This window comes from Podarcis raffonei, chromosome 13 (genome assembly GCF_027172205.1).
Source record: "Podarcis raffonei isolate rPodRaf1 chromosome 13, rPodRaf1.pri, whole genome shotgun sequence".
In the NCBI taxonomy this organism is placed as follows: Eukaryota; Metazoa; Chordata; class Lepidosauria; order Squamata; family Lacertidae; genus Podarcis; species Podarcis raffonei.
In genome coordinates this window covers 21,207,796-21,221,761 of record NC_070614.1, presented here as the reverse complement: position 1 = coordinate 21,221,761, position 13,966 = coordinate 21,207,796, and the positions used below count along the sequence as shown (strand labels likewise).

At 48.7% G+C, this 13,966-nt stretch overlaps 1 protein-coding gene across 1 annotated transcript in view; it reads left to right on the top strand.

The window, feature by feature from the left end:
* Positions 1-560: 560 nt before the first annotated feature.
* The window catches only part of NGFR (nerve growth factor receptor), a 53,750-nt gene continuing 40,344 nt past the window's right edge, over positions 561-13,966 (top strand). The window contains exon 1 of the mRNA XM_053363434.1: positions 561-818. Within this exon, the coding sequence (XP_053219409.1) occupies positions 759-818 (60 nt within the window). The 5' untranslated portion in view covers positions 561-758. The remainder of the gene's footprint in view (positions 819-13,966) is intronic.

Below are 13,966 nucleotides of genomic sequence, written 5' to 3'. Positions count from 1 at the left end.
GGGTCAGCACCAACACTTTGAACTGTGCTCAGAAACGTACTGGGAACCAATGCAGGTCTTTAACGACTGGTGTTATATGGTCTCGGCGGCTGCTGCCAGTCACCAGTCTGGCAGCTGGATTACTTGTAGTTTCCGAGTCACCTTCAAAGGTAGCCCCATGTACAACGTACTGCAGTAGCGGGGGGGGGGGAGATTCCCCACCCCAGGTCCCCCTTCTCCACTGTACCAGGTGGCTGCCAATGCAACCCTCTGACTTCCACACTTCCAAAGGAACTTTGGGAAAGCTGCCAGGGCGTGCCCGATGCGAATCTCTCCCCACCTTCGGAAGAAATCAAAGCCAGCTCTATAAAATGAAGGAATGGAATCAGGAATGCAATGAAACCAATTCATGTTCTCCCCTGTCAGTTCAGCTCTTGCAGGGAGCCTGAAAGCGGGCGGCGCCCTGGTGCCACCGTTGTGCGTGCGCCTTTTTTTCCAAAGCCACCCAGCCAGTGGGCTGAGCGCGCCGCTCGTTTTCATAGTAATGAGGGGGAAGCGGGGCGGAGCTTCCCAGTTACAGAAAGCAGGTGCTGCCCGGGCTGCAGCTCAGTCGCTCGCTTCCTACAGGGGACGCCGCTGCCGCGGTATCTGCATCGCGCTCCCCCTCTCGACCTGAGACGCGCGCGCGCGATCCGCCCGAGGAGTACCGGGAAGGTGATGTGGAATAAGCCTCCCGCCTGGTCCCCGCTGCGCTCCGCTTTCCTTCAGCTCTGACGGTCATGGAGAAGAAGGCGAAGAGGCTGGCGCTCCTGCTGGGATCTCTGCTGCTGCTTTCCGGGGTGAGTGGGTTCGCCCTGTGGATCAACCCAGGGGTGGGGTGGGGTGTGGAAGAGGCTCGGAGACTCACTCCCGTCTTTAGAGGGCAGGGACGGGGAGAAGATCGCAGTTGACAGTGCGCGAGGATCGTGGCGAGGGTTGAGACGGGGGCGTCGATCGGATCTGCCACCCATGGGTGCTTTTTTTGTCTGTGTGTCCAGTCTGGGGTGCAGAGATTGGGGCGGGTGGTAGCCGTTCTCCTTCGGGTCCGCTGGACACCAGGGTGCTCTGTCTCCGGCATAGGAGCCTACTCCTTAGGACCAAGGTCCCTTCGCCCCCCCCAAAAAATATTTGATGGGGCCAGGCTCCCCGACAGTTGATGGATACTGCCATCCATATAGTGTGTGCGCACTATGTCATGTGATCAATGATTACCTCCCCCCCCCCAATGTTTAATTAAAGTTGGCACCCCTAGCCACTGGGGTTTAAGTTTCTCTTTTGGGGGTGTGTGGAGTTGCTGGGAGGCACCCACCCATCGGTTCGGTCCCTAGGGAGGGTTGGTTGCTAATCAGCTGGGAAGGAACTTTTGCGCGCGCCCAAACCAATAGCAGGCTGCCGTCCTCTGCGCACTTCCTCGCGAGTAATGCTTCGATCCCGGGTGTGTGGCGCGCACGGAGTTCCAGTGGAGGCGCGGCGAGGATCGCGCTGTGAAGTCAGGGAGAGTTGCTTTCTTTGCGTAGACGCGTGCAGAGGATCCGGGTGGATACGCAGGGCAGGGCAGCGCCGGGCTCCCTGACCCCACCCTAACCACACCCCACGTCGGTTTGTTGGAAACCCCCCAAGCAGAGATTTGCCTGCTGGAGGAGAACATTTGGGGCGACTATGAGAGTCGCGGGGGTGGGGTGTGGGGGGCAGAAGAAGAGGATTTAAAAAGTCCTATTTTGACGTTTCAAAAGGGGGGCGGCGGCAGCGAGGATGCGATCTATGTAGTGTCCGGAATGATAGATCTTGTTTTATATTCTCTGCGGAACGTGTGGAATGGTTTTGTGCGCGCAGGGGGCGCGGCAGGGAAACGAAAAAGAGGCGCCGAGGATGTGCTGAGGGAAAAGAGAGAGAGAGAGAGTTTGAGGCACGGTTCCGCCTTTTATGAGACGTCTAAGGAGCTCTGACTAGATTCCAGTTGGGGTGATAAAACGAGGAAGCACGTCTGCGTGCTCGAAAGTGCTTCCAAGAAATCAGAGCGACAAATGTAAGCATCTCGCTGCGCTTTCCCTGCCTCGGGAGACCCTTCTGTAACCTCAAACCTCGGTGATGGTGATGATTGTGTGCGATCAAAAATGGGCATCCTTTGTCCGGAAGCACAAAGGTGCCCTGGACCAAAACTGCAAGGGGGATAACAAATCCTTACCCACCCTCCCTCCAAAGAGCTGCCAGGGTCATTTCAGTCTCGCAACAACCTTATCAGGTAGGGAAGGCTGAGAGATAAAGCCTTGCGCAAGGATATTCGCCTCTCGTAACACTTTAATAATAACGGTAGCCCTGAGGTTGATTTTACATTGGGACCACCGCCGTCCTGTTTCCCTGAATCGCTCTCCTTCAGTTTGGGGTGTAGTTCTGCACAGGCTGGGTGTCTGACTGTCTGCCAAGCACGATCCCTACATTGGGTTGGGCTCGATGACCTCTGAGGTCCCCAACCCATCTCTAAAATACAGTGGTACCTCGGATTAAGTACTTAATTCGTTCCGGAGGTCTGTTCTTAAACTGAAACTGTTCTTAACCTGAAGCTCCACTTTAGCTAATGGGGCCTCCCGCTGCCGCCGCGCCGCCGGAGCACGCTTTCTGTTCTCATCCTGAAGCAAAGTTCTTAACCCGAGGTACTATTTCTGGGTTAGCGGAGTCTGTAACCTGAAGCGTATGTAACCTGAAGCGTATGTAACCCGAGGTACCACTGTACTATGATCCTCTCACTCACCCTCCAGCTGCTGTTTGCCCCACGAGGCTAAACACGGTGGGAAATGCAGGATACTTGCTATTCTTTACTCCACGGGGGAAATGACAACTTCCACTCCCAAGCCCATCCACCAACCTTCCCTGTTATTATTAAAAAAAAAAAAGCTATGGGAAGTGTGATCCTATTCCCGGATCTCCCGTGTTGCACCAGTGTTAGCCTGTAGGCAAGGAAGCTAAGTTACCGACGTCCCCTCAAAGCCAAATCACATACATTGATTAGAAAACGCATCGGCTTTTAAGCTTCGAGTGGTCATTTCTGCCGGCAGCCCTTCGGTTAGTGTGGATGTGCCAAACGACAGGGAGCTGGCGTGAGAGAGAGGAGGGAGAGAGGTCGCAGAAAGAAGAGGGACGGTTTTTAAAATTAGTACTATTTTGCAGAGGGGAGATTCAGGATGAGTAGCCAGACGGAGGGAGAGGCTCGCTGGTTTAGACAGTTTGGTTGCAACAGGGACTTAGGAAGCTGCCTGCCTTATCCCCAGTCAGACCCATTGGTCCATCTAGGTTAGTACTGTCGACACTGGCTGGCAGCAGCTCCCCAGGATTTCTGACAGGGGACATTCACACCCATATCTGGAGATGCCAGGCACCCAATCTTCTGCATGCAGAGCTGAAGTTCTACCCCTGAGCTCCAACCCTCTCAAACTGTATACAGTGGTACCTCGGGCTAAGTACTTCATTTGTTCCGGAGGTCCGTTCTTAACCTGAAACTGATCTTAACCTGAAGCACCACTTTAGCTAATGGGGCCTCCTGCTGCTGCCGCCGTGCCGCCAGAGCACGATTTCTGTTCTTATCCTGAAGCAAAGTTCTTAACCTGAAGCACTATTTCTGGGTTAGCGGAGTGTGTAACCTGAAGCCTGTGTAACCTGAAGCGTATGTAACCCAAGGTACCACTGTAGTGTTTAGCTTGCAAAATGGGCTAGAGGGAGGCTGAACAGTCGTGGCTTTGGGATCTCAAGGTCCGTGTTTTCCACAAACCTCAAATCCGTGCCCGTAACTCTTTGAGTATGCAAGGTGGAGATAAGGTTCTTCAGTGAAGAAGGAGCCCTGCTCAGAGGCAAATCTTTGCTTTATTGCCTTGCTCATTTCTGGACAGGAAACAGTTAATAATAATGCTGTCTAGGGTTGAATCGCATTAGCCCTTAGCAGGAAAGGAGACAGTGGACGGCTAGTGCAGTAAAAGACTAATATCTTAGGGGGCGTGGGTTTGGCATGTTGAGCTTTGGCGGTGATGGACATTTAAGGTTGGTGGCTGACTGGGAGAGGCAGATGGCAGGACTGTAAGACATAAATTAGGAGGCTTGGCACCACGGCAGAGGCTGAAACAGGGACGATGGGGGCATCCTAGTATAGCATTTTTCTTGACTCTGCACCCACTGGCTTAATTTGAAACAAGAACCAGCTCTGCAACCCATTTTTAATCAGTGCTTGGGCTCCCCCACTATTTTGCCCTGGAATAGAAATCGATGTGCACCAACCCCCTGACCTTTGCAGTTTGAGTATAAAACACAAACATATACAGATGATTAGAATCCCCAGACTGAATTAAAACGCCAGCAAGGAATATCACCAAAGTAAACCAGCAGTTGCCATTTTTGAACAAAACACAAATGCAAGAAATTATGCCAAGCAGGTGAAATTAGCAAAATGAACGAGACTTTAAGAATGATGCAGTTGAGGAGATAACACACCCCAGAGTGCCTCTGAGTATGTGAAAAAAAACGGCAGCTTTATACATGCCACCACTTAATCCAGGCATAGGCAAACTCGGCCCTCCAGGTGTTTTGAGACTACAACTCCCATCACCCCTAGCTAACAGGACCAGTGGTCAGGGATGATGGGAATTGTAGTCCCAAAACATCTGGAGGGCTGAGTTTGCCTATGCCTGACTTAATCTCATCCTGGCCTAAACAGGAAGATCTTCCAAGGAACATGATTAGAAGGTTGGAAGGAAGGAATAAGACACTGCTGAGATGTCAATGCACAGGCACTGAACAGTAGATTTCTGCCCCAAAGAGCTTACAGACCTGTGGAAGGAGATCAGAGGGCAGGGAGGCATGGAAGAGGCAGGAGTAGACTCATAGAATTGTAGGCTTGGAAGGGAGCAATATGCAGCTGCCCCATACGGGGATCGGACCTGCAACCTTGGCAAGCTTGTCTAGGAAGGACCATAGATGCAGAAATGCACTCGACACACACTTTTGAGCCTTGGGGTACAGATTTAGTGCCTGGGCATTGTGGGAAAGGAGTTTGGGTTTATTATCCCTGGAGGGAACTGAAGGAGGAGAGGGAGGTGGCGCTCTGAAGGTATTATGGGTAAGGTCCCAGGCATGGCAGTTACAAAGGCAGAGAGTGTGCGAGTTTCCTGTTTTGCTTAAACCCTGGAATCTCTGGGATGTTTGAAAAAAAGGAGTTAAGCATCGTCTACACAGCTTCTCCTCGTCCTTCCCCCAGGCTGTGGACAGCTGAGTACAATCCGTTTCTTTCAGTGCTGGGTCTACGAGATGCCGAGATGCCGTCCCTTTCCCCTACAAGTAGGAATAGGCACTGTGTGCCCTGAGAGACACACCTTCTGCAGCTCAAAAGGCTGCAAAAGCCAGGGAGAACGATCCCAGCACTTAAAATAAATGCAATTAAAAAAGAAAGGAAGTTGCACAACATGTTTGTTTGCAAGTAAGCTTTGCTTAATTTAGGAGGCGGAGGAAGGGATGTCGGTGAAGCCTAACATGCCTAGTTTCCAGATCCGCCCTCCTGCCAGAGGGGACTAGGGATGATATGTGCCGAAGAAGAAGAAGAAGAAGAAGAGGAAGAAGAAGAAGGAGGAGGAGGAGAAGAAGAAGAAGAAGAAGAAGGGAAAATCAGAGGGAAAATGAAAGGATGGCTGTTATTGGATCATGTGTTTAGTTTAGGGTTCCCCCCCCCCAAATGATGGGCAAACTTTTGAGCTACACAGAATGCTCCCCCCCAAGGCTGTTCATGAAAAAGAAAAGAAGAGGCCTGCAGAGGATGGTGTCTTATGAGGTCCTCCAGACTACCCTGTTTCACTGAGAATCCATACTAGGGTCTTTGCACAAGGCTTATGCAGAGATTAGGGATGGCGAGACCTCACCATTTCTTCTCTCTCGGTTTCTTACTTTTCCAATCTTAAATTCGCTCCTCTGCATTTTGCAGTAATTTGTGACTATTTTTTATTATTATTAAAGAAATCCTGATGAAAAAACACCAGCGTTTTATTGTGAATCTCTCCCAATAAGCACATTTTTAAAAAGCAGGTTTGACGAATATACACATTTTTGCGTGCAATTCCTCCCAATAAATGCATTTTTTTTTGTATATCGTTTTCACTACGTCTCCATCCTTATGCACACTTCTACGTCATATAGGCATTTTGGGAAAGACTGTTTGGTTGCAGAACTTCACTGCAAAATTCAGATGTGTGCAGATTTTGAAGGATGGTGCTACCCCCATTCTCGTATTGTTTCAGAAACTGCAGATTTGATGGATCAACTTTAAACGTGTGCTGCATGGACTTTCTCCTCCCTCCCTCGTGGAGGTTAGTCTATGTCTGGTCTTACTGAGCATCCATCCTGATCTGCTTGCAGAGTAAACCTTCCTTTGCATCTTTTGTCCACCCCCCCCACTCTTCCCACAGCACTTCCTTATGGCTTCCTAACCACAAAAAGCCAATTTTTGTTTTTTTAAAAATGGGTTCGTTGTGCTAGGGCGGCAGACGGCTTTTGTCCACTCCGTGCAAACCTAAATATCCTTGCATGCATGGTGGGTTTGCATCTTAGCAATCTGGAGGTGCCCTGTAACACTTAGCAGGGATCGTGGGAGGACGGGGGAAGGAGAAAGGAATTGCACACTAATGACAACCTCTCCCCCACACTAATTTGGCAGCTAGGGATGTCCCTGAATCTATGGGAGGGGTCACAGTCCACTGGCAGGCTACATGCAGTTTCCCATAGACAGTCCCAAGGCTGAGTCCCAGCCTAGGAATCTCCAGTGGAAAAGGGTCATCTAGCAGCTCATGGGAAAGACCCTGGAGTGAGACCCTGGAGAGCAGATGAGGAGGAGAAATAGAAATCACAGAATCACAAAATTGTAGACCTGAGGGTCATCAACCGCCTGCAAGGCAGGAATATGCAGCTGTCCCACCCGGGGATTGAACCTGCAACCTTGGCGTTATCAGCGCCGCGCTCTAACCGACTGAAATAGTCTGAGCCTGCTTCAAGGCACAGGTCCTGTTTGCAACAGTTGCCAAATTAAAGGCGAGACAGCTTAAATGACCCTACTTTTTCTAAGAAAGGAACAAGGATTTGGGGGGTGGGGAAGTACTTCAAACTAGGTTTCTTGGAGCAGGCATGCAGAGAAGAAGAAGAAGAAGAAGAAGAAGAAGAAGAAGAAGAAGAAGAAGAAGAAGAAGAAGGGCACAAATGCTATTATTATTATTATTATTATTATTATTATTAGCGCCGTCCGTTAAGAGTTTGGGTGTAATCTTCAACACCTCTCTTTCTATGGAGGCGCAGGTTGCAACCATAACAAAGGCGGCATTTTTTCATCTCCGCCAAGCTAAGCAGTTGGCTCCCTACCTCTCTCGCCCTGACCCAACCACTGTGATCCATGCGACGGCCACCTCCAGGCTTGATTATCGTAACTCACTCTATGTGGGGCTGCCCTTGAGACTAACCCAGAAACTCCAGCGGCTGCAGAATGCCGCTGCGAGACTCCTTACGGGGTCCTCGCCGTGGGATCACATTCACCCCTATACCAGCTGCACGGGTTCCCAGTGGAGTACAGGATCAGGTTTAAGGTGCTGGTTTTAACCTTTAAAGCCCTATATGGCCTAGGACTCTCGTACCTACAGGACCGCCTCTCCTGGTATGTCCCATGGAGGACCTTACGGTCTTCAAATAAATACATCTTGGAGATTCCGGGCTGCAGGGATGTTAGGCTGGCCTCGACCAGAGCCAGGGCTTTTTTGGCCGTGGCCCCGATCTGGTGGAACACTCTGTCACAAAAGACTAGGGCCCTGAGGGACTTGACATCTTTCCACAGGGCCTGCAAGACACAGCTGTTCCACCAGGCCTTTGGCCAAGGCACAGTCTGACCCCTTCTCTCCTTCTGTAATCCTCATAGAACTCCTTCTGTAATCCTCATAGAACTCTAGCCCAATGGTTGCCATTAATTTGATTCTGATTTGATTTTAGAATGCATTTTAATTAATTGACTGTGTGATTTTATGTACACTGTGCTATTTTTACTTGTTGTTAGCCACTCTGAGCCCAGCTTTGGCCGGGGAGTGCGGGATATGAATAAATTATTGTTGTTGTTGTTGTTGTTGTTGCTGTTGTTATTTTGCTGAACATGGGCACAAGCTGCCTCTGCCCATGTACCAGTGATTGTGGGAAAGAGGGTACACTTGTTTATTTGTACAGCTTAGCTATTGTGTACCCAGGTAAGCAGCGTGCCCATTTGCTGGGCATTACATGCAACTAAGTTTGCAAACGTGCAGATCAACCCAGGTATCCAGGTGTACAGGGATTGTACACTTGTTGAATCTAATGTGTGAACACCCCTATTGCTGGTGTTTTAAGAAATGTTGAATGAGAGGTGTGCTCCAGCACCAGATGGGGGGGTGTAAGTTGGGGGGGAGGGTGGTGAGTATTTATGGTGCAGTGGGCAAGATGGTTATCCAACCTTATCGGTGCGGGCCAACTTTGACTGGTGCATGGTCCTGCCCACCTGTCCATCACCCAATGTCATTGTGATGCTGCATGATTGAAAGGTGGGTCATCCCGCCCACCTGTCAAAGTCCCTCTCATTGCCAGCTGTGTGCCCAGTGCTTGGTTAGCACCAATCATAGGGCTGGGCAAAGCTGCTTTCTGCAGGGACTGGCTGCTCCACTGCTGACATCACATATGACATCAGGTGAGGGGCAAGTGGGCGTGGTTTGGGGAAATAGCTTTGCGACCCACACCAAGCCGAAGGTGGTGGACTCTCCTTCCTTGGAAGGTGGTAAACAGAGGCTGGATGGCCATCTGTCATGGATGCTTTAGTTGAGGTTCCTGCACTGCAGGGGGTTGGACTAGAAGACCCTCAAGATATCCCTTCCAACTCCACAATTCTAGACTGGTGCCAGTGTAGTGGTTAAGAGCAGTAGTCTTGTAATCTGGTGAACCGGGTTTGCTTCCCCGCTCCTCCACATGCAGCTGCTGGGTGAGTTTGGGCTAGTCACACTTCTCTGAAGTCTCTCAGCCCCACTCAACTCACAGAGTGTTTCTTGTGGGGAGAGGAAGGGAAAGGAGAATGTTAGCCGCTTTGAGACTCCTTAGGGTAGTGATAAAGCAGGGTATCAAATCCAAACGCTTCTTCTTCTGACTGGGAGCGGCCGCCGAGAACATGTAACTCCGGTCCTGAAAGACCTACATTGGCTCCCAGTATGTTTCTGAGCACAATTCAAAGTGTTGGTGCCAACCTTTAAAGCCCTAAATGGCCTTGGCCCAGTATACCTGAAGGAGCCACCACCAAGAAGGCCTTCTGCCTGGTTCCCTGTAACCTCACTTCTTGCAGGGAGGGAACTGCCAGAAGGCCCTCGGAGCTGGACCTCTGTGTCCGGGCTGAACGATGGGGGTGGAGATGCTCCTTCAGGTATACTGGACCGAGGCTTTTTAGGGCTTTAAAGGTCAGCAGCAACACCTTGAATTGTGCTCAGAAACATACTGAGAGCCAATGTAGGTCTTTCAGGACTGGTTATATGGTATCGCCAATTTATGCACTGCCTTTTTAAAAAGGAAAAGCAGTTTAAAAACTCTATCCACTGTACGACAGTGTCCCCGATATGCAAGGTGAGTCTGCCTATCTGCTTGCTAGGCTGTGCTCCATCTTCCCTCAGTTTTGGACCACGGAGGACGAGCTTTGTTTGACAACACCGAGGCCGCAACAGACACAGCTCCTGGCGCCCCCTGACACCTCTGGTTTAATTTATGGCACCTCCGAGGCTAATTGATGTATTGTGGCCAGAGCTGTCACAGGCAAAAGCTTCCCTTCATCTGAAGCACAGGGCTGAGAGGGTGCTGGATGTATAATTCACAGGGCCTGCAGTGCAAGGGAGACGAAGTGATTAGTGGGATGAGACCCAGCGGAGGCAGAGAAAGAGAAGTGTGACTCATTAGCCAGAGTGCTAAAAGCCACAGAAGTATAACTTAAGTATTCTCCTGAGCACGCAAGGACACAGATTTGCATGAAATTCGCATTTTCATTTTATTTCATTAATACCCCATCTTTCCTCAAGTGAGCTCAAGGCAGAATGCATAGCTATCCCCCTTCCTTGTTTTTTATGTGTTTTAATATTTTGTTGGAAGCTGCCCAGTCAGATGGGCAACATATCCTCATCACCATCACCATCATTACATCCTTACTAATTTGATCCTCAGAACAACCCTGTGAGGTAGATCAGGCTGAGAGACAGTAACTGGCCCAAGGTTACCCAGTGAGCTTTGTGGTTGAGTGGGGATTTGAACCCTGGTCTGCCAGGTCCTTGTCCAACTCTCTAACCTAAGGCCCAGGGGCTGGATCTGGCCCAATTGCCTTCTCAATCTGGCCTGTGGATGGTCCAGGAGTCAGTGTGTTTTTTCATGAGTATAGGTAAAGGTAAAGGGACCCCTGACCATTAGGTCCAGTCGTGGCCGACTCTGGGGTTGCAGCGCTCATCTCGCTTTATTGGCCGAGGGAGCCGGCCTACAGCTTCCGGGTCATGTGGCCAGCATGACTAAGCCGCTTCTGGCGAACCAGAGCAGCACACGGAAATGCCTTTTACCTTCCCGCCGGAGTGGTACCTATTTATCTACTTGTACTTTGACATGCTTTTGAACTGCTAGGTTGGCAGGAGCAGGGACCGAGCAATGGGAGCTCACCCCGTCATGGGGATTCGAACCGCGACCTTCTGATCGGCAAGTCCTAGGCTTTAACCCACAGCACCACCCGCGTCCCCCATGAGTAGAATGTGTCCTTTTTTAAAAAATGCATCTCTGGGTTATTTGTGGGGCAAAGGAATTCGTTCATTCCCCCCTCCCAATATAGTCCGGCCCACCACATGGTCTGAGGGATGGTGGACCGGCCCCTTGCTGAACAAGGTTGCTGACCCCTGCTCCAACCTCTACACTTCACCAGCTATGCACAGATGGATATTTGGAGCATGGTGCTGATAACGCCAAGGTTGCAGGTTCGATCCCCACATGGGACAGCTGCATATTCCTGCATTGAAGGGGGTTGGACTAGATGATCCTTGAGGTCCCTTCCAATCCTATGATTCTCTGATACAGTGTCTCTAGTATTACCGTCATTTAAATAAATGCATCTCAACATAGTGAAGAAAGCCTGAGTGACCCGTCAGCTTGCCTGCTCAGTCTACTTAAGGACACCTGTTGTTCTTGAGTTTTCTTTTCTTTTTAGAAATTTTCAAAATAACCTTTATTATACAGTTGTACCTCAGGTTAAGAACTTAATTCGTTCTGGAGGTCAGTTCTTAACCTGAAACTGTTCTTAACCTGAGGTACCACTTTAGCTAATGGGGCCTCCTGCTGCCGCCGCACGATTTCTGTTCTCATCCTGAAGCAAAGTCCTTAACCTGAGGTATTATTTCTGGGTTAGCGGAGTCTGTAACCTGAAGCGTCTGTAACCTGAAGCGTCTGTAACCCGAGGTACCACTGTACATCAATTAACATTACTTTACATAAAACTTAGACAGTACATACAATACAAACAACACTCATTCCATCCATTACAACATAAGCACACCTTAGACACTAACTTCTGATTCTTCTCATTGTATCGTTTTGCATTTTGTTATCCTGTACACAGTTCATTATTGTTTTTTCGTTTCCCCATTTCTTATCAAGAATATTCTATTGTACGCTGTCTTTATGTTTCAAGATTCATTCTAGATCTGCAAGGAGTTACCGTTATCACAATAGTTTTAAATATATTCTTTAAACATTATCCACTTTTTATTAAATTTCTGTATTGACTTTCCTCTTAATCTCCCTGTCATCTTTGCGAGTTGCTTGCCAGTCAGTTTTTGTGGGGATGTTATCACTTTTCCAATTCTTTGCTATCAAAATCCTAGCTGCTGTGGTTGTGTACATGAATAGAGGTCTATGATTTTTCTTAATTTCCATGGACATTATTCTTAATAGGAAGGCCTCGGGTTTTTGGATGAATGAGAATTTGAATATCTTTTTAAGTTCTTTATATATGGTGTCCCAAAATTCTCTTAGAATCCCCACCACATGTGCATAAATGTACCTACCCCATTTTTACACCTCCAACAAACCTCTGAACTGTTTTTATACATTTTTTGCCAATTTGGCTGGGCTTAGGTACCCAGGTATCTTCATTACATTTTCTCTGAGATTGTAACAAGCAGTGAATCTAATATCCTCCTTCCACAGCCTTTCCCGCTCATTCATGTAAATATTGTGTCCGACATCTTGGGCCCACCGTTGTTCTTGACCTTTCAACTGGATTCTTGCAAAGAGAGAAGTGCCCTTTGTAAAGGGCACATGCACACATGGCCACAACACAGAAATGCAGTAGCAGATTTTCCCAAATAGGACAAACACCCTAAATCTTTATCCCGACCCTGAAAAATGCAATCAAACTGGGGAATGTACTCCAACTCTGCAGGCGTTCTTTTCCAACCGTCCTTGTGAATTTTTGTTGCTCAAGTAGAACGACCCTAAGGTCAGAAATCGCACGTCCAGGAAAAAACAGAACCTAAGTTATGAACACTTCCCCACCCCCTGATTTAGAGATCTTGAAAGGGAGCAGGAAATCAGAGTCGGTTGTCATATCTGACTGAAGTGGCAGCAGAAAGAAAATAAAGAGATGACTCAATTGACAAGGAGTTAGTTAGGGCCTCAGAAACACCCTCAACTTCCTATGTAGGGGGATAAAATCAAAGCCCTTCTCCCCGCCAGCCACCCCACATTGGAGCTGTTACTGGTACTTATTGTTTAGAGAAAACATTGAATAATTTGCCGTACAAATTATTCACTCCCGCTGCTGCCCAGCGATGGAGGCTGCTACGTCTGCCCATTTTACAGATGGGGAAAGGGAGGCTGGGAGGTGGTGATTTATCCAAGGCCTCATGGTGACTCCGTGGAAGAGGTGGGGCTTGATTTCCATGTCAAATAGTTCACATCACAGGCCAAACAGAGGAAGGGAGGGAGGGATTTATTGCGCTGAGGTTTATCGGATCGCAAAAAAATATTTGTGGCTTGTGAACAGGCAACTTTGTGCAACTTTTTAAAAAGTCGCTTTGAGTTTCAGTTTTTTTGGGCGAAATGAAATAAATAAAAATAATATCTACATGGTGGCCTTCCAAAAGGTGCAACTGTGATGATGGGAATTTGCAGTGACTGTGTATTATTTAGCCTCCAAGTTGCACATCTCTCTGTGTGTGCACAGTTTGGCTACATACAGTCCTACCAACATTTATGAAAGAAACCCCCTGGGTTCTCTAACTCTGGCTTATTTCTTCCTTGCAGCTGAAAGACTGCAGTTCCAACTCCTTTTCTGAGCATTCAAAGCCCAACCCTTTGTGCCCCTACAAATATGGATTGTTTCCCTCGAAACAGCACTTGCCTGGATATTACAATTGCTGGGTGGGATTTATGTAAGGCGTCCCTATGGAACGGCTTCTTGCAGTATGATTAGTCATCATGAGACACAGCCCTTCCTCCTCCACTCTCAATTGTTTTGTGATGCCCCTTAATTTATGTTCAAAAATATTCCCAATTGCCTCGAAACTGCGAGAGCTGGTGTAACGTAGAGCATATTTGTTCAGAAATACAGTCAAACCTCGGCTCCTGAATGGTTCCGTTTTTGAACGATTCGGCTCCCAAACACCGAAGACCCGGAAGTAAACACTCTGATTTTCAAATGTTTTTCAGAAGCCGAACATCTGACGTGGCTTCCGCTTGAGTGCAGGAAGCTCTTGCAACCAATCGGAAACCGTGCCTCGGTTGTCAAACGTTTCGAAAGCCGAACAGGCTTCCAGAATGAATTACATTCAACAACTGAGGTTTGACTGTAAGTCATGTTAAGAGGGAGTTTAGGCTGCACTTCTACATGCTGTGGCAAGGGGATGGAAACCTG